This window comes from Drosophila takahashii, chromosome 3R (genome assembly GCF_030179915.1).
Source record: "Drosophila takahashii strain IR98-3 E-12201 chromosome 3R, DtakHiC1v2, whole genome shotgun sequence".
In the NCBI taxonomy this organism is placed as follows: Eukaryota; Metazoa; Arthropoda; class Insecta; order Diptera; family Drosophilidae; genus Drosophila; species Drosophila takahashii.
The window spans coordinates 24,428,662-24,448,151 of NC_091681.1; the positions used below are offsets into that span (position 1 = coordinate 24,428,662).

Consider the following 19,490-nt stretch of genomic DNA (forward strand, 5'->3'; position numbering starts at 1 on the left):
TTAACGCTTCTGGTGCTCATTAAGTCTGCATAACCAATGGCTGGGTTGTGTTTAGTTATGGATTTGCCGGATTTAAGGCAGGCTCAATGCCTCAAAATGCTCACTCTCCGATTGATGATTGATTAAAATTGCCCTAAGTAACCATGATGAGCTCAGCTAACCACGCGACGGCAATGCAATTAGCAAATCAATGCCGCAATTCTGCAATTGAAATTTAAATTTAACAGCAGGCAGGATACGAGTGGTTCCGTTCCGGGGCAGACAGGAGTTGATTTTCATGTAAAACAAATATCACTTAATGTGGCCACGCTGGCCCACTGCTCCCCAGGCTAATGGCAAAGCAAAAAGGCACGTATCTACCGGACGGTAGACAGTGGACGGTGTCCTTGTCCCCAGGACCTCTGGCCAGGACACTGGACACTGGACTCGGGGGAAGGACTTTCCGGCACGTGTGCGTGTGCAGCTCGTAAAAAACTGTGTGCATCAGGTTGCAGAAGGGGCTATTGCTGTTGCCATTGCTGTTGCTGTGCGGCATTAATAGCAACTGGCGACAAACAACAACAGGCAGCAGCAACAGCAGTAATAATAATATGGGAAAATACAGGGCGGCAGGAGTCCGAGGAGCTGGGACCACCTGGTGGTCTTAGCTGATGATGCTCCGTTTCAGAACGCCGGTCAGTGAACAGTGCCACAAGGATTGTAAACATGTTCAGGACACTTAAGTGTAGATTTTACAAAATTTAAACGTTATACGGTCTGTGAAAAATAGTTATAGAAATAAATAGATAACACATTCCTAATCATGATAAAAAACTTAATATATATAGTAATTTTTCGAGGTGATAAAACCATTAACAGTTGCTTTTATATAAAACCATATTTAACCCATCTATGCCAAATCAATTTTCTACATTTTTTTATTATTTAAAATAATCTTTAGTTATATATTTATTCACTTCTTAATCTTGAAGAATTACTAGACCCTTTAGAACCACAGTTCCTGGGCAAAGCTCCGTGACACTTAATTTTAATAAACAAAATACTTGGCGCGTGGACCGGTGTTAGGGATATAGAGAGAGTGGCATACTGGTGTGCGGGACCTTTTTTGCGTGGGCAAAAGTGAGCTTCCGGTTTAAGCAAAGGCAAGGCATTGCAGTCTCTGATACGAGTATTTTTTACTGCTCTGACGGAGTTGTAATGAGCCGCACGAGAAATGCAAAAACTTTTTGGGAACGAAGCTTTAGCCCAGCTAAGTCAGCTCTGGCACTGGGCTTCCCATGAGATCGATGTCTAACCATAACTTAGCCGGAGTCAGAAAAGGGGGCTGAATGGGCGGCAAATAAAAGGGAAAAAGAGGAGGTTTACACGGAGAAAAAATGTCTACAAAAATATATATTAATTTTGGAAATTTAAAAACTTATGATCTAAAATCTAAATAATTTTTCTAAATCTGAAATCTTAAAAATTAGTATTGTTCTATTTATTTCTTTAAAAAAATATCTTAACAATTTAAAAACGATCCTTAATTTCTACCTGTGCACTTAAGGTAGACGACGTAAACAAACTCCTTCAGTTTCGACTACCGCCGAACAGGTCGCACGTGCTCTTGTCATTTTACTTTTAAAACTTTTGCGTTCTGCTGTCGTTGTCGATGTTGTTATTGTTCATGTTGTTGCTCTCGTTGTTGCTGGTGGCTGGTGCTGTTTTGGCTGCTTTTCAATTTTATTGTGGGTAAAACAACTGGCACTGTAAAAGGCGTCAGAGTGCTACGTGATTTACACCTAGCCAGGATGTGGATGTGCATTTTGTGGGCGCATCATTTTATGATGGCTGCCTGAAACCGAACTGCTCTCGTCCTTTTGCTTTCGCTTCCTTTTCTGTGCTACTCGTGCTGCTGCTGCTGCTTCTGCACTTACCACATGTCACGCCCTTTCACAGCTCCCTGAATCCCTGTTCTGCCACTTAACGAAAATACTGATCCTAGATCGGTATATCTTGGTTTAATTTTACTACATTAGACCCAAAATCTTTATTATTATTTATTATTAAAACCATATCTTCAATATACAGGGTCATATTGCAAATTATTAGAAACAATTTGGTTATTTATGAAATAATAATGATTTTCAAATATTAAGAATTTTTTAGACCAATTATATTATATTTTAGTTTTTATTTTCTGTATCGATTAACCACATTATCCCTATGCAAAAACGATTTCTTGTGCGTTCTCTCAGTGTTGGCCTGCCAGCCTCTGCTTGTTTTCCATTTAAAGTTTATAAGGTGCTGGCTGCTTTTAGCTGCCAGTCTAGATGTTTGTTTATATTTTCGTTAATGCTGCTCATCCGCAGTCACAACTTCCACCTCTACAACTTCCCATTCCCACTCCCAATGTTTTGCACAGCCAACTTCCAATTTTACAGCTCCAGTTGATTTGACTTTTACGTACGTGTTGATGCGAGAGGTCGAGCCGCAGCTTTGGTCACGGGGCATTGCATTTGAAAAATATGGTGTCGGGATGGGTGATGGCAAGGGGAGTGGAATCAGGACGAGATGGTGTCCTGCGTAGTCCAAAGTCCGGCCCGGCGGCCATGTCAAAGTCAAAGCCACGCGCCACCATTGTCATTACACGCGCGGACGCTTACACGATTGAAGGTTTGGGGATTGGGAACCGAAGGGGCCTCCAGGACGGGCTGGGGGGTTCCATGGCCAGCGGGAGGATCGGGAGGAGGAGCGAGCGGGACCCACTGCTCTCCCAAGGATGCATTGCATTTTAATGAAGATATACGGCGCGAGCAGCGAGCTGAGTTGCGTTGAGTTGGTCGTGTGCGAATGTCAGTCGCTCTGCTCGCTGTGGCTTAGTTGGAAAATTTACACGCCGCTTTTTCCGCCTCCTTACCGTCCTTGTCGCCTCCAACCCCCCACACCGCCGAAACCCACCGCCCACTATTTTCTATTCGCACCGGGCCTGTCAGTCAGCCAGGCTCGGAAATTCGTGTCCGTTTTCCTATATATTTTTTACCCTTTCGGAGGGTATTTTGAATGTTCTAAAACTTAACTAACTAAGTAAACCAAAATCTTAAAGATTGTAGTTAAACTAAGAACAAGGAAATATTTGTATAATTGCCAAAATATAATTTCTTGGATACCTTTCATTACAAATAATAAAACAAAGCAAAATAAAATAAAAAAATGCTGTTTTATAAAGGAAATATATTGTCAGGATTAAATCCTAATTTCCTATCCTATTTTAATATTACTTTAACTAAATATCTGTTATTAAAAAGTATTCCTCTTTCTTTATAATTTCAGGGTATTTAAAATTTAATATTAACAAACTTTTTATCCTTTTCGATGTCCTTTTTCCTTTGGTGGCAGGGCGCGTGCCTTTCATTTTGAGCTTGGCCAGCGGCGTTCGTTCCGCCAGCGTTGTCGACATCCACGAGTTAGCAATGTCACTTTCTCTCCCTACCTTTCTCCAACACGCCCACTATCCCCACCCCCCTTCCATTTTGCCCCCACCAACCCCGCCACTGTATTTGTTTGGACGTGTGCTAGTGCGAGTGCGTGGGAGAGTGCAATTTAGCTGGCATTTTGGTTAGTTTTGTAAAATATTTGAAAAATGCAAATCTGATTTGGTTGCGGGCATGAATGTTTATTAACACGGAATTTATTCATGTTTCCGGTTTTTTGTTAGTGTGAAGAATGACGACTATGCGTGCCTATTTGTATCTTGATAACTAACTTAACATTTTTAGATGGGATGTTTATAAACTGGCTTAGATTTAATTAAGAGATTGCACTAGTGAGTTATTTTTGAAATATTCTATAACCTACATTGTCAAGTCATAAGTAATGGCATAGAATTAAAACTGTAAAGAACTTGAAGGTTCTTTGAAAATTTAAATGGTAAAACTAGCAGCGAATAAATAGCCATAAAATATGAAATCGATTTCCTAAGTAAAGTAAGTTTATCATTTATATGATGTCCTGTAATTTTATGACACCATCCTTCTTTCTGTCATTTATTATACCAAAAGACGTTTGTAAATATTTAAAATTCAATGAATTCCTGATCTATTCGATTTAAAGTTTACCCTCTGTCGCCTCTTAATTGCCGGAAGCTCTTAAAGAAAATGGCAGGACAACGCGTTGAAAACTCTGCTGGTCACATGAATAATGTATTAACACTCGCACACCATTCTTTTTCGGGTCAAAAAGTGTAAAAAAAGGCGCCAAAAGAGACAGTTGGAAACTTTAACTCGGCTCTTTGTCTGTTTGATGCCTTGGATTCATCTCTGCTGTTTGCTTTGATGTCGGGGCCAACTTCTTGTGGTTTTGGCCACTCTCTTTGCCTTTCGCCTTTTGCCTTTGTCTTTTCGACAACTTTTCGCATTAATTCTGTTAATAATTTTTAATGTCGGCAAGAGCGGAAAGTAAAGTTCGCGAACTATTTGCACACATGGTAATTAAAAATTTAATTGCCTTGTCAATATGTGCGTCGAACTTTTTTGTTCCTTCCATTTTACTTCCGGACAAAAGTTAAGGAGCGCGTTGTTAAGTGCAGCCACACATTTGCATTACAAATTAGTCGGGAAACCCTTTTTTTTCCAGGGGGTTTTCTTTACTTGATGGATGTGTTAAATTCTGGATAGATAGATTATTTAAATTGTTTTTAAAACTATTTTTAGACTTCAAAAAAAAGTTTAAAAAATTATAAATATTTATAATTCGCATTGAATATATTATTCTTATAATTTAGCTACTACTTTAAAATCTTATTACTCATACGCCGTGTATACCGGTTGGTATTTTGTATTATTAAAGATGTAACAACTGAAAGACCGTAAGTGTAACCTAGCTATCTAAACATCATATCAGACCCTTTCTGTCTGCATCCTGTCCATAAGGACCTGTTAATAGGACCCCGTACGGCGGTCCACTCGCCCGCTGTCCAAAACAGCAGGCACTTCCCATTTCGCCGGCCCATGTGCCATGTGGCAACTATTGGGACCTGTCAATGCAGAAGCCGCTTGACGTGTTAATTCGCCAGCTGACACGCACAATCCCAAGTACACACATCCTCAACACACTCATATTCAGGGCACAATAGGTCCTTGCGAATGGCTGATCCGACATGCAGGCATTCTTATTTATGGCAGCACTTCCTTTGCGGTTTATTAGCCACGTGCCGGCATTTCTTGAATTCCGGCAAAACAAAAGGTATTCCATATAAATGCAAATATGCGCAAGGAGCTGTTATTAATGCATATTTTACAATGCATAAGTACTGCTGCTACTACGTAACTGCCAGCGACTCTGCCAAAGCTTCACCGCAAAACATTTATATCGGTTGTAGTTTCAATTCTCGAAGGCAACTTCTATATAATTTTATAAGAAGGCAAATCGTTTACTTGCAACAATTAAGTAGGCGAACGTTTGATTTCTTTGTTGTTTTAAAGGAATATCTTTAAGTGCACATCAATGCAGGAAAATTGTGTAACTATCCCGGATCGGTTAATAGTTATTTTTAACAAATAATAAAATAATAAAGGATTTTTTTTATAAAAGTAAAAATAAACGGTATAAAGTCTTACATTTATATTATAAATTAAAAATATTAGAAGCCTTATAGTACCTCATTTATTTACATTAAATGGCAAAATCTAAAAGAAAATCATTCGTTGGCAGCGGAAACAAGTGAAAATTAGTGGCAGCTGCTGGCCAACACAACGTATGACATAACACATCTGATGGCAAGTATTCCGGACCATTTAAATCAGGCTTTAAGGCTTTTCGGCCACGGACTATGTAAGAGTTTAAAGGCTTTGCCATGACATGGCCATGATTTTCAATGGCAACAGTTGCGGCAACATGTAATGGTGCTTCCTTCGGGGCAACAACTGTGATTCTGGTGGAAATCGACGGGGGAAAATCGGAGTGATTCACGGGAAAGCTGCAGAGCATCAGCATGTTAAATGAGCTTGCTCTCTGGCTCAGTGAGCTTGTAAACAGTTTGGCACTTGGAAATAAATTACACACGCAATATCTGTAAATCGTTTTAAAAGCGAAGCGAATTGAATATGTTGTCCGGTCGAGTACAGATTATATTTGGTTAACTTCCAACCGGAGAAAAGGAGCTCTGCGAACTTTTCCGGCTGCGTCGTAATAGTTTATTTATGCAGCTGGACTTGGCCAAAATGCTCTGGGGATCTGGGAAGGGGAAGAGCTGTGACAGCTGTAAGTGTTTGGGGGTCTTTACAAATTGGCAATGGTCAAAGTTTGGCATGCGTCTATCGATAAAAGTTTCAGCTTCTTTGCCTAATTTGAAAGTCAAGTAACGGCTTCACTTTTTGCATCCAACGCCGGCTGCCGTCATTTGATTGCAACGCTTGTGAACAGCCGGCGGGCGTGGCCGCCAATATTTGGCCAATTTCGATTTGGATTCGGATTCCCCCAGCGCGGCTTTATTAATTGCGTGACTTACGACTTTCGGAGGTTGGCAGCCTTGCAACTTTTAATTAAATAACTGTTTGCATTTAAATGAAATAGGGTTCTAAAGAGGTAGAATTCATATAGGAAAGGTTGGTAGAAGGGTTATCATTTTATTATAAAGATCCTTAACATAAAGTTTTCATACATTGAACAAATAAACCGTACAACTATTTCTCTATGAATAGCAAAATTACTATTTTTTTGGACAAATATAAATTATGGAATTTAGCCAAATAGCCTATTAGGTACTTTTAAATAATATATAGTTTCTAATAATTTATTTATTTCCATGGCAACCGAAGAAAAATAACTTAATAGCTTAACAAAGGAATAATTGGTTCTATTAAATATGTATCTATAAATTAAAAGATTTTTACTTATTGTGAAGGCAAACAAAGCCAATTTACCCATTCAGAATTTTAAAGCCATTTAGGCGACGCAATTTAAACAAAGCAACACTTTGTCCACGGCTAATATTGCATTACAAAAACAATTGAATTTATAAACTAATAGAGTAGCCAGGGGTTGGCGAAATGGGTGGAGTTTGCTGATGAAATCACAAAGTTTGAGAGCCGAGCACGTGCGGCACTCTGTGCGCTACCGCGATATGGGTCCCGCCATGTGGACATGTGCCAAAATGGACACAACGACGCTGGCATATATGTGCATATATATATGTATATACATCCACCTGAAAGCCCAGCACGTAATTGGCCATTAACAGCGACCTGGCCACAAAGCACAAAGGACGACACTTAATATTTTTATCCGCGAAATTGAGAAATTGAATTAAAAAGTGCGAAAATTGACTGCAAATCCGCGCGATGAAAGGCGTGGCCCCGAACTAAGCATAAATGTAAAATTAATTGAATTTGCATTTTGAACACACACGCGGAAAGCTTTAATGACGACCGATTTAATTGCGGCGGGAACCCTGAGGTCGGACACGTTATAAAAATAATCCCAATAAAATGCATTTTTCATGTCAAACGCCTGAGCCGGCGGAATAACCTGAATGCACGCACAGGACTTTACGGAATTGCATGCAAACAAACCGGAACAGCACCATCAGCTGCCACGCACATGACTGCAGTCCAAAAATTGTCACACGGTGGAGGGGGTTGTTTTGTTAAAGGGAGAAGGGGTAGGAGTTCATTCTGAGGCAAGGCAAGGAGTTTTCCCGGAGTGCACTCTCTTCATTTGAGCATTATGTAATAAGAAAAACAAAATCATGTTTCCAGTGCGGCTAATCAAATAGTCGAGAGGGCAAACATTCAAAGCCATTTGGCAAGCGAAGTCTCTCTGGCCAAGGAAACACAAAGAAACATTCATTTCGGGGAAAGAGGGATAATGGAGGAGGTACTGGCACAAATCAGCTAACAAATGAAGCATTTTACTAAACACAGCTGGAGATGGTAAATCAAAGTTATGTATTGTACTGTAAAATAATTCTACTAAGTTAAAAATCACCTCATTATCAAGATCTCAATTTTTCTGAATGTAGAGTAACAGTTTATTCCTATTAAATGGAGGTAGGTACTTAGATAAAAGAAAAAATATATATTTAAAAACTTATTATACTTAAAAGTAAAACATTTTATTATAGAAAAATTTGTTACGGTTTTTAAAAATACCTAGGCATTAAAAGTCGGACTCAAAATTCATAAGGCCTTTTTATTTTTACATTGAAGGAATTTCTTTGGCATTTTTATAACAAAATATAAGTATCAAGACTTTCGGAATTTATTTTCCTCAGTGGCAGGCCAGGACTAAGACGATTTGTCCAGGCCGCAAATTCAATTTATTTGCGTCTTAAAGCGTCACCAGCGTTATAAAGCAATAAAGCCGGAAAAAGGATTATCTGGCAAGCTGCCTGCTTTTCCTTTGGGTCAGCGAATGTCCCCTGAGTGGGATACTCGGAAAAGTTACTGCAAAAATAGGAAGAGACCCCGCAAAAGTCAGCCAAAGTTGCAAAGCACTCGCTGATAGCGAGCAACAAAGAAGTTTTGTAACCAACTCAAAAAAAATGGGAGAAAGAGAATTATAATGAAACATAAAAATGCCATTCTTAAACGATAGCAAACTTCTTTTCAGACCTTATACTGAACAAATTGCAGCACTCCCCCAAGTGGTTCAATTAATTGCAACTCACACAAAATGCATAATGAGGGCTAAAGGGGGACTTTCAATACAAGACTCGAGGCGAGGCCCTTAGCCCCCCAACTTACAGAGCTATTATATTTCCGCCCTACTCTCCTATCTCCCCCTGAAAATATATCATGCATTATGCAGAATGTGTTGGGGTAAATGATTCCATCGATGCCACAACAAAAGCGGCAAACGAGTGCGTCTCAACAGCGAATTTGCGATGAGTGCGTGAGCACGCAGATTCGAGTGTGTATCAATTAATTTTATCCCTGATAGGGGCTCTCTTCGAGCTACTTATTCACTGGAATTTCGTAACTAACTATGAAAAGCTTTAATTACACCAAATCTGAAAAATGTTGGACCTTTAATAACTATTTTTCGAGATTTGTTTATTATTAAATTTAATAATTTTGTTGGCCCTTTTTATAATTTATTTCAGATTGATTAAAATATTATTAATTATTATTAATAACTTCATTATCACATTAATAATTAATAATTAGTTGAATAAAATTCGGTTAAATAAATAGGATGCCAATAATATGATAACTTGACTTTTGTGGCATAAATACACTGAACCATTGGCCGTGAATTTCGGGAGTTGTTGGCCCCGTTTTCACTGCTCTCCTATGCCGGGGGCCTCATCACTAGTCATTAAAATAGATGTGCATATATGCAAATGGATGTAAGCAGGAGCATATTTCTGAGCCCAGAACTCTCAATCTCAGCGGCGCACAAAAGTAGGCAACAAAAACCGGCGGCGTTTGTTGTTGCTCGCCGCCATTGTTGCCGTCTAGCGGCTTTCAACTTGACGCCAACGCACTTAGGACGGCCCACACACACAGCCAGACTCTCACTCACACGCACACTCGTCACACTCACAAATGCATCATATCTTGACTCATTAACAGCCCCTGAGCGCAGCGCTGTAAAAGCGTTCCAGAGCAGAGATTACTTTTCCTCCTACGCCAAACACTCTGACTGGCATTCTAGTGAGCAGGTCTGCCAATTTGGCTTTTAATCATTTAAATTTAATGTCCTTACAAATTAGGCAGCCCTAAAAGTATGATAAAATATATTAACTTTATAAAACCAACTGGAAAGGTGTAGACTAATATTTAAATTTATGGGTCGTTAAAAAAATCTATTTATAAAACAAAAGACATTCTTATTTATAAAGGCTTTTAAAATATTTTTTTCCAATTTATTTTTAAATAGTTTAATTATTTTGTACGAATAAGTAAATTTGTTTTTGAATTTATTATTTAAATAATGTTTTATAATCGGTTTCTAATTTCAATCAAAATGATTTACCCCAAAATCAAAATATATGTAAATAAATTATCATCACTGGTACTTAGGGCTCTGTATTTGGCGTTTGATTCTTGGCGCTCAGCGCTCAGAATTCAGTGTTCAGTTCAGTAGGTGACACCAATGCGCGTAGGTGTTCTGGCCGGCCCACGACGTCTGGCCTATTTTGCCACATATAGAGGAACGTATAGCTTCACCCGACTGCCACCCAGGCGTCCTCATCCTCGATGCAGTGCACTAGACTGCGTGCACTTGACGCTATTGCTCCACATTTCCTCCAGTTGCGAAAGCTAGGGTGCGTACGTACAGTAGCCGTTAAAATAATAGTGGAGTCAGTCGTTTATTTAGGTGTTATTCGATATTCGTCATATAAAAATTAATAAATCTATTTTTCTTCCGGTTTTTTAGGTATTCAATCCATATTTCACATTCTTAATAATCTTTGTCTTTGCCTTTAAATATTATATTACATTACGCGATTTTTTTTAAAGACAGATAGTAATTAGATCGAGTTGAACTTCACTTAGATAAAAACCTTAATACATTTTTTAATTTTTATTGTAATTCAATTTCGGTTTATTGCTCATAGCTTGGTTTAAGTTATGATTTTGAAGTCATAGAATTTTAACCGCTGCTGGACTCTGGTGCATGTGTATCGACATCCCTTATCCACAAACCCCAACCCCTTAGGTCCAACGACACTCTGGGGGGTGCCATTAGAGTCGCGGTGCGTTGCCATAAAAAAGTTGAGCCAAGTAAGTTAAAACAATTCGCACAGTGCGTGCCGCGAGCTTTCACGTAGATCCCCGATATCCGTATGCTGATGTAAAGTTTTCAGCTGCCTGCGAAGAACTTTTCGAAAATGTTCTTTTCTTACACGTAATTATGCAAAAGTTAAAAGCAGCCATCATCGACTTGACTGGATTTTTTTTGCTTTTTTCATTCTGACGTCTCGCCAGCCAGGCAGCCAGGTAGAAAATCAGTCAGCACTTGAGCTGTCGTTGTCGCGTTAAATTATGCAAAATAAAACCGGGTGGAAAATGCCGGGGCAAGCGTGAGGGAAAAGTTCATTAAAACAAAAAATCCAGGACTCGCATTGGTCATCACACTGCTGAGCATTTACTGTTGTGCGATTTTCCCGTTTTCGTTTTCGGGCGCTATAATTGCGGCTGAGAAATGAATGAAGAGCCAGGGATTCCTGCGAAATGCGGCTGAAATGTGTTTGCCATTTGATGCCAATTGGTTGGAAATTGCGTAAACACGTCGAGTGTGTAAAGTCGGCTGGGATTGAGGGGAAGTAAGTGGTTTTGTGGGCGTGGGACTTTACTCGGACCGCCAGTGTAAGCGTTTAATTGCAAGTGACTTCAAGTGTTGGCCGATTTGATGGGTGGGAAATAATGAGCCGTTTATGTTTACATGAGGCACATGAGCAGAATGTTGGCTGAGATTGCCTGATTTTCTGGAATTTATGTTTGATGTGAGCAAACTATGTAATTGGCAAGGCAAATTCATTCCTAAGATGATCTGTAATTAGATAATTGCGTAAATACCATTTAATAGATTTGCACATTTGAACGGAAGGCTTTTCAAGATATTTCTATTGAAGTTATAAAATTATATTTTCAAAAAACATTTTATTTCTTATCATATCTGGACTGCCATAAATTAATATGTGACATTTATGGTGCAGATATAGTGTAATAAATATTTCCGATCATAAATAAGAATTGCTAATGGTAACGATTACGCCGCTTAAAAGATATTAAATACATATTTACTGAAGATAAACGGGCTCTGTAAATTATTTATTTTTATTGCTCAATTAGGAGACACTTGTCTTCGTCTCTGTCTCTCAGTCGCTCGCATCCTCATACCCACTGTCTGGGGTCCCAGCTATCTGATATCTGATATTTCTCACGCCAAAAGCCGATGGCTATTGTCGCCTCGTTACGCGTTCGTGGCAATGGCAATTGGCCGGCACTTTAAGCGACAAGCCGGCACTTAATTACATGTGTAGTCCGCTCGTGGCATGTCCTCTGCTGTCAATTATGGTGTGTCCGACATGTGTACTGCATCTGCATCGGCACCGTAAAATGGAAGAGGGTTAAGGGACAGTTCCTCCGACAGGGAATGAGTATCAATCACGGCGAACATGTTAAAATAATTTCATTTCACAACCGGAATTAAATGCAGTCGCGTGCAGGGCCCATTTACATGACACGACTATTAAATTAAAAAACATGAATGGACATCGACACAGGCAGTGAAGTGATTTTTTGGGGGAAAGGGCATAAAAGCTGCACTACAAAAAAACATTGGTGTTGTTCTTACTTTTTTTGAGTTTAATAAATTTATAAATGTTTCTAATTGTTATTTTAAATACCTACTTTAAAATCATTTTACTAAGAACTCATTAAATTAAAATATTTTACCTTAATATTTCTTTATAATTGCTTTATTATTTTTATTAAATTTCTTATGTTGTAAAGGTATAATATTCTGTATAAACTAGATTAACTATATTTAAGTAAAAAGCTGAATCTTTTCGAGTGCACCCGTCCACATGCCATCGTTTAGTCGGAGGCAATCGGCGGCTATAAAAATGCTTTATTGACATGCCAGCAATCGCTCAATGTTTGCTTTTAATTTCAGCAGCTGTGCGCTGGCCTGTCATAATTTGTCAATTGCGAGCTAATTGTTTTCCCTTCCCATTAATTGTGTACTTTCAGCCAGAGCCAAAATGATGGCGACGTCACAGGATTATTTCGGCAATCCGTACGCCCTCTTCCGAGGTCCGCCCACAACTTTGAGGCCGCGCGAGTCGCCGCTGGGCGTGGGCCACCCCCACGGTCATGGGCACATCCACAGCCACGCCCATGCCCACGGCCACGGTCACGCCCATTCGCATTATGCGGCCTTGGACTTGCAGACGCCGCACAAGCGGAATATCGAAACGGATGTGCGGGCACCGCCGCCGCCATTGCCGCCGCCACCGCTTCCGCTTCCGGCCGCATCCCCTAGGTAAGCCTCCTGCCCAAAAGAAATGCAAAAAGCATTAGAAATGGGGGAGGAAGAGAGAAAGTGGAGAGATAAACCAAACACCAGATCGAGGACGAGCAAAGAATTGCAGAGAAAACAAAAACCTACACCAAAACCCAACCAATTGATATGCATATCATCAGCAACACACATCAACCTATACACTTCTCTGCTATGTCTGCAATCAACAAAAAACAATTTAAAATTTTTTAAGTTAGTTTGAAAAAGAGTTTAACATGCCCTTAAATAGTCACGCCCAAAAGTAAACTTAGAGTAAAGTTAAATTAGCCAATCATCCTAAAATATCAGCTTTCATTTCGTAACCTTTGCCAATGGACCTTCGACCCATCAAGCAAAAGCAAATTAAATATATAAAACTAGAGAAATAGAGAAATAGAGGGAGAGAAATAAGAGAGAGAAAATCACATAGTAAAAGTGTTTGCTACGCTATTGAAATTGTAAACCACTACAATACACTTTATTTCCTTCGATAAGTATAAGCAAACTAACTGCAAGAAACAACACCAAACTAGAAATATAAATAGGAAAATATTCCACAGCCTAATGCTAATAGCTTAAGATTATCGTAGGTTTAAGGCAGAGCATTTCAGAAAGCACTTGTACCGTTCTAGACTTAAGTAACCAAACGTATACGTAACTCAAGCAATCCAATAACAATAACTAAGTAGACAGTCTTTTTCCTAATATTTATATTAATCAGTCAAAGACCTTGCCCAGCTACATAATAGATTATTAAAATTAATAATACAAATTAATTAATAAACAGTTAGTAGGTATTATTATATAGCCAAAGCCAGAGAAGGAGTCTAAAACAGTTGCATATATATTGGTAGATAAAAACAGCTAAACGAAAGGGTCCACAAGCTACCCATAAATAACCTAAAAAACTTAATCACTTACTAGCCCGAAAAGTAGCTATACAAATAACAGTATACGTAAATCGAAAACGATGAATTTTTCTTAGCTTAAATAACACTCTTTTCAAGCAATACAATACCATAAACATAAACAATAACTAAAAGTTAACGCAGCTACACACACATATTGTATACCAGTTAGTTTATGCCTAACCACTATTAGTAGCCCTAAGTCCTAGGCATAAACCGAGCACCAAGGCGAGATATGCACCCATGTAAAATGCAAAAATTAATTACCAAGAGTACAAACTGTAAAGGAAAAAGGAAAACCCCTATTGAAGCTCAATTGGCCAGCCCGTTAGTCTAGCTCCTAAGTACACATACTAGACCGTAAGCAATTGTAAGGCAAACACTTTTCAAGTGAGCACAAATATCAAGCAAACTGTGAGATTTCGAGGCCATGTGACGATGGAGCAACCCCCCAAAGAAGAGAGATGTTCATCAATCATCAATCAACATTCCCCTAAACCGGAGGAGGAGCTGCTCTTCAATCAACACTCAACCCGAACTGGGCCCCAAAAGCCCAGCAACCTAAAGTTAGTCCATTCTCTAAACTCTAGTAATCAGTTAGCTAGCCACCGTTTCTCTCTCATAATTCTAACTAAATGATAAAAAAAAAACCAAGACAACAATCAACAAACCCACAAAAAATATCCCCACCAACTGGCGCGGTAAGTGAAGAGCCATTTTAATCATAGACTTAAGACCCTAGCCACTGACTAGACAAAGTAGTTGACCAAAGTAGTGAAATCCACCCATAGATGACGGGCGGCATAGAGCCCTTTTTTGGAAGAGTGCAACCGATGATCGTCGCTGCATGTGATAAGCAAGTGATAAACAATCCGTAGAAAAAAACAGGCAATAGGCCCCCATGAACATCCAAACTTAGCTGCATTTTGCGCATGCCAAATGAAAAATAACAAACAATAAATTCCAATGGAAGCTAAAAAAAATACCAACTCCAATCTCAGCCACATGCAACGAAATTCGTTTAATTAACATGCAAGTCAAGTTACACATGCGACTTAATCGGGGGAGAGGAAAAAAATGTGGAGTAATTATTCTCTACCGGCCTCATGGAAATTTGAATTAAGGTATTTTCTTGCGACTATCGCGTTACTTTACCCCTCGTTGGGCGATAATCAATTATAGCGGAAATGTCCCAACAAGCGTCTTAAATATGCAAAAGTGCAATGGCGAGTGGACATGCTAGAGGCACATTAAATTCCTCTCCATAATTGTGGTCACACCTGACCATGGAAATTTTTGATAAATTGGTCACTTTGACAAGTAAAATTTGGGGTATTGTTTCTACACATTTCTTCATCACTTGCAGTTGGTATATTAATTTTTGTCCAGTAACAAAATCTTGTAGATGGAAATTATTATACTGAGATAACATAAATAAAAAAGTGTTTTTTGCAAAAAAAATAAAATACCTTAAGAAATCACATTTTAAATATTTTTTCATATATCTATTTAATGAGTTAACACTTTTTTACAACTCTTTAGACTTAAAAATTGAATTTGGAAACACAAATCACTTGAAGTACATTGCCCAAGAGCATTCCCCTGTGATTTAGATTTTTTGGGCAGTACTGCAAACATGTTCATTTATTGAAAAACTTGTTTTCAACTTGCGCTAAACTTACGGCCAAGTTTTATTTCTCCTGGCTCGTAACTGTGACGTGTGGCATGGCAAGTTGCCAACACTGGTCATGCACTTCCTGTTAAGGGACCTACAGCCGCCATGTGATTAAGTAACACATGTAACTGCCAAAATCGCTGGCCTTTCTCAGGTGTCCTGACGGCTGAGACATGCTAATTTGCCAAATGGCCGCCCCACGGGGCTTAGTTAATAAAATGTTTGAAGCACAAAACTATTTGGTGGATAATTGCCAAGCCTAAAAACTATAATAAACGAAAATGCCCTTTTTATTGTAGGTCTTAAAGGCTGTTAAAATTTAGATTGCAGCCTATGATTTTTTTAATGGAATTTTCTACGTTTTTAGTAATTTACCCACACAACTTCCAAATTGAAAAGCCCTCTTAAGTTCCTGTCTTAGAAGTGGGTGGAAATATTAATAATTTCCAATAAAGGGTATTTTATACCTGCAGTTTTCTATGGCTTCATTTTCATTAGGTTAAATACAGCTCATTTAATTTACTTAGCCAACAGGCTTTCGCTGGTTTTCGCCTAAGCCAAGCCGGGCTAAGCGACAATTTGGTGGCGTTTACGAATGTACCAGCATAAAATTGCTGAGGGCCGAGCGTAATCATAATAACCATAATAATAATGGCGCGATGGCCCCAAGTCATGTTACACCATTAGCGCAGAATCCAAGGAGCGGAGGACCCGAGGAGCCGAGGAGCTGTACTGTAAATGCAATTTAATTCCGAGTCTGTGAGCGCCACTTGGCCAGGTCTAATGAATGCAGCAGACTGTGGAACTGGCACAGGACGAATACAAAAGACCGGAGTTTCCTCCGAAGTTTCGTCCCTCTGTTTAAGGCCATGTTGTTTGGGGTGGCAAACAAGCCAGCCAGCATCCTGCCGAGAAAAGTGCGTATCTCATCCTGGCTCCCTCCTTTTCCTGAATCGCCCATGGATATATGGCCAGCTGAATACCTGTAATTAAAAACTGGGCACCCCAGATCCTTCCGCTCAAATTATGTGCACACTTATCCGGCAGGAAGCTCAGGCAATAGAGGCAAAATTGTTATTGACCTGCTGCAAACACTTTGGAGTGTCGGGCTAAAATTGCGGAAGTGCTGTTCAAAATAAGAATGCACCTTTGTAACACCTGCGGCCACTGTCGAAGTCAATAAATCACAATTCAGACAATCAGTTAACTAGGCAAAAAAAGTTTAAAGCCATAGAAGGTTTACTCCTGAATCTAACCTGTTAACACATTTTCCAGCTGACTTTTTGCCACTTGCTGTTTCCTGCTGGTTCAACTGTTCAACTTTTTGTGTGCTTAAATGTTTTTCGGGCCCTTTCCCTGCCAGAAAACAAGGCAGCAGTGGTTTCTTTTCGCCATGGCAATTGCGCTGGAAAAAATTCTAATGCCAGTTGTTTATAATATTTAAGCGCCTACAACTCAGAGACTTGTAAATATATTAAAAATATTTATTTTGTAAATTGTGTTCTACTTTCTTACCTTTTCTAAGCATTTTTGCAACATCGAAAATAGCGATAAATATTCTTTCGCTTTCTCTCAGTGTATCTGCCCTCTTCCCTCGCCACATCCTTTGTGGCAAAGTTTGTCTGTGCCGTGGCGTAAACGCAGCGTGTCGCCCAACAGCCCCCGCTAATTGGATAAGAATCAGATGTTGGCACTTCATAAACTGCCACCGTTGGCTCATTAGGGTCTTGGGTCAAGACAGGGTCGGGAAAGTCAGCGGAGTTAGCCTTGGCATTTTAGCAAGGGTCAGCAATGTATTTAAGCGAAAAGTTCCATCTCTTCTAACAGATTTTAGTTGGAAAATATAAATAAATATTTTTGATTGCAATAAGCGCAATAATAAAACTAAATTTACTCATTCATAAACTTTGAAGTCCAGAGAAAGACTCTTTTATCAACACGTTTTTAATTTACGCAACTTGCAAAGGCACTCCAATTAAACTATCGCATTTTTGTAATCACTTTCAATTTTATTTCGTTTTTCTTTATATGGAGCGTCATTCCAAAAGAAATCTCCTAAAATGCATTTGAATTTTTAAAAATAAAACTTTATTTAAACTGCATTTTTGATTTATTGCGCCAAAAGCTCTGACTAATTGCCAAGAAATCAGAGTGCAGAGGCTAACAAATTGCCGATGAATTTGATTTCAAGTTTTGCCATTCGGCTACCATTTAATAATTTATTAAAGCAATGCCTTCAAAGGAAAGCTTAGGCACAGACAAACAAACGGAGGCAAAGACCCTGAGTCAGACAAAACGAAATGCTCTTTATAATTAACTTTTACCAACTGGCAAGTAAGGATTTTCCTGTGTGAGCTCTGTGAAGGTGTCACCCAAAAATAATGGTGGCAAACGAAAAAGGGGGTATTTCGAGAGCTTCCGAGTGTGGCCAACGGCACAAATCATAATTTCAAATATTTGGCAGAGAATATATAAATTCAGACTCCCTTTCCGTGACATTTCCTCCCTTGACTCATCAACTTTTGTATTGTGCGAAATCAACTTTTCACCTGCACTTGATGCCGCACTTGATTTACTGCTGATTACATTTTATTTGCACCAAATGTCTGTGGATTCGGGCTTTTTTTCTGCAAAATAAATCCCCGTCTGCAGCTTAAGACTTTGCAATTAGAGAGAGAGAGCAAGTGCACATTGTGCACAGGCGTGTGCGTCGTATGCGTAATATTAATCAGGTGTTTATTTGCCAATTGAATTAGTTTAATTAAACGTAAAGCGGCCACTTCGTGTGTGTGCTGTGCAATCGGAATTTTAATTACATTATTAATAATATGCCCCTAAGGCCAGTGAAAGATTTGGCTCTCGAGGAATATACGTTTTGCGTGATTACGCATACGCACTGTAGCACTGCGGGAAATATGCAGGCACAAATTACATTGCTTGACAACAATTTGGGTCACTTAGCGCTGGAGAATGTAATATGCGTCGGGGTTATAAAATTTCCAGACAAATGTGCGTGTGCCTGGTGACTCGACAATTGCAAATCACAAGCACTTGACTTGCCAGTTTACACAGTCACGTGCATCGCCCTGGAAGTTAAGAATGATTACACGGAAATAGAAGGCCCCTGCCAAAACCCACAGACAGTTTTCCTCTTTTCCCAATGGGAGATGTCACTGCTCACTGAAGGAAATTAAATTCAAATGTTCCAGGGAATATCAAAAGATTATCGTGCTAAAAGTAAAAAAAGTATTCTTAACTTCTATAAAAATGTTCGTAATTTGAGGTTCCCTACCAACGGAACGCAACTTGATATATGCACTATTTGATTGATTTTTATTTTGTGTGTGAAAACATTGCTTGATTTTTTGCAGTGCTCTCCAAGTATTTTACTTTTTGCTAAATATTTTTGCAAGTGGAGTGTCTGAGTGTTGCATATTTCATTAAAAATATTGCATGCCATCCAACAGTGCAACCCTCAGATCGAGTTTAAGGCCCAGACCGATGTTGAGCTACAAAATGGCGCACACTAATGCATACGCACGCACACACATGCGTAACACTTGAGCGCCTTACCAACAACAAGTGCGTAAGTGCGTGGGGGTTGAGATTTTGGGGGTGGTGTATTGGAGCACTGTGAGAAATAGGTGGAAATAGCTAATCAACACATTTAAAAATGGTGAAATTATATGCATTTTATGATTATAACATTTTTTCGTTATTATATAGAAAATGTGTTCATGTTCATTTTATATTATATTTAGCTTACCTATACCTATGAATATTCTCGGCACTCCATGAAAAACACTATGTCAAGTTTAGAAAATCTATTTTAAAATATTTTAAAATTTATTTTAGAAAATTTTTAAATTTAAAAGCTATTTTAGTTTTTTTTCTGTGTAGCTGGGTGGTGGTTT

The 19,490-nt window shown here is 39.0% G+C and overlaps 1 protein-coding gene across 2 annotated transcripts in view; it reads left to right on the forward strand.

Annotated features, from left to right (window-relative positions):
- The window catches only part of LOC138913281 (sex determination protein fruitless-like), a 31,505-nt gene extending 18,229 nt beyond the window's left edge, over positions 1-13,276 (forward strand). Inside the window, exons 1-2 of one of the 2 annotated variants that reach the window (XM_070216365.1) lie at positions 8,169-8,452; positions 12,684-13,276. In XM_070216365.1, the coding sequence (XP_070072466.1) occupies positions 8,392-8,452; positions 12,684-12,979 (357 nt within the window). In that variant the 5' untranslated portion in view covers positions 8,169-8,391 and the 3' untranslated portion in view covers positions 12,980-13,276. Of the gene's footprint in view, positions 1-8,168; positions 8,453-12,683 lie in introns of those variants that run through there. The other variant, XM_070216366.1, reaches the window with a different exon arrangement.
- Positions 13,277-19,490: the final 6,214 nt, after the last annotated feature.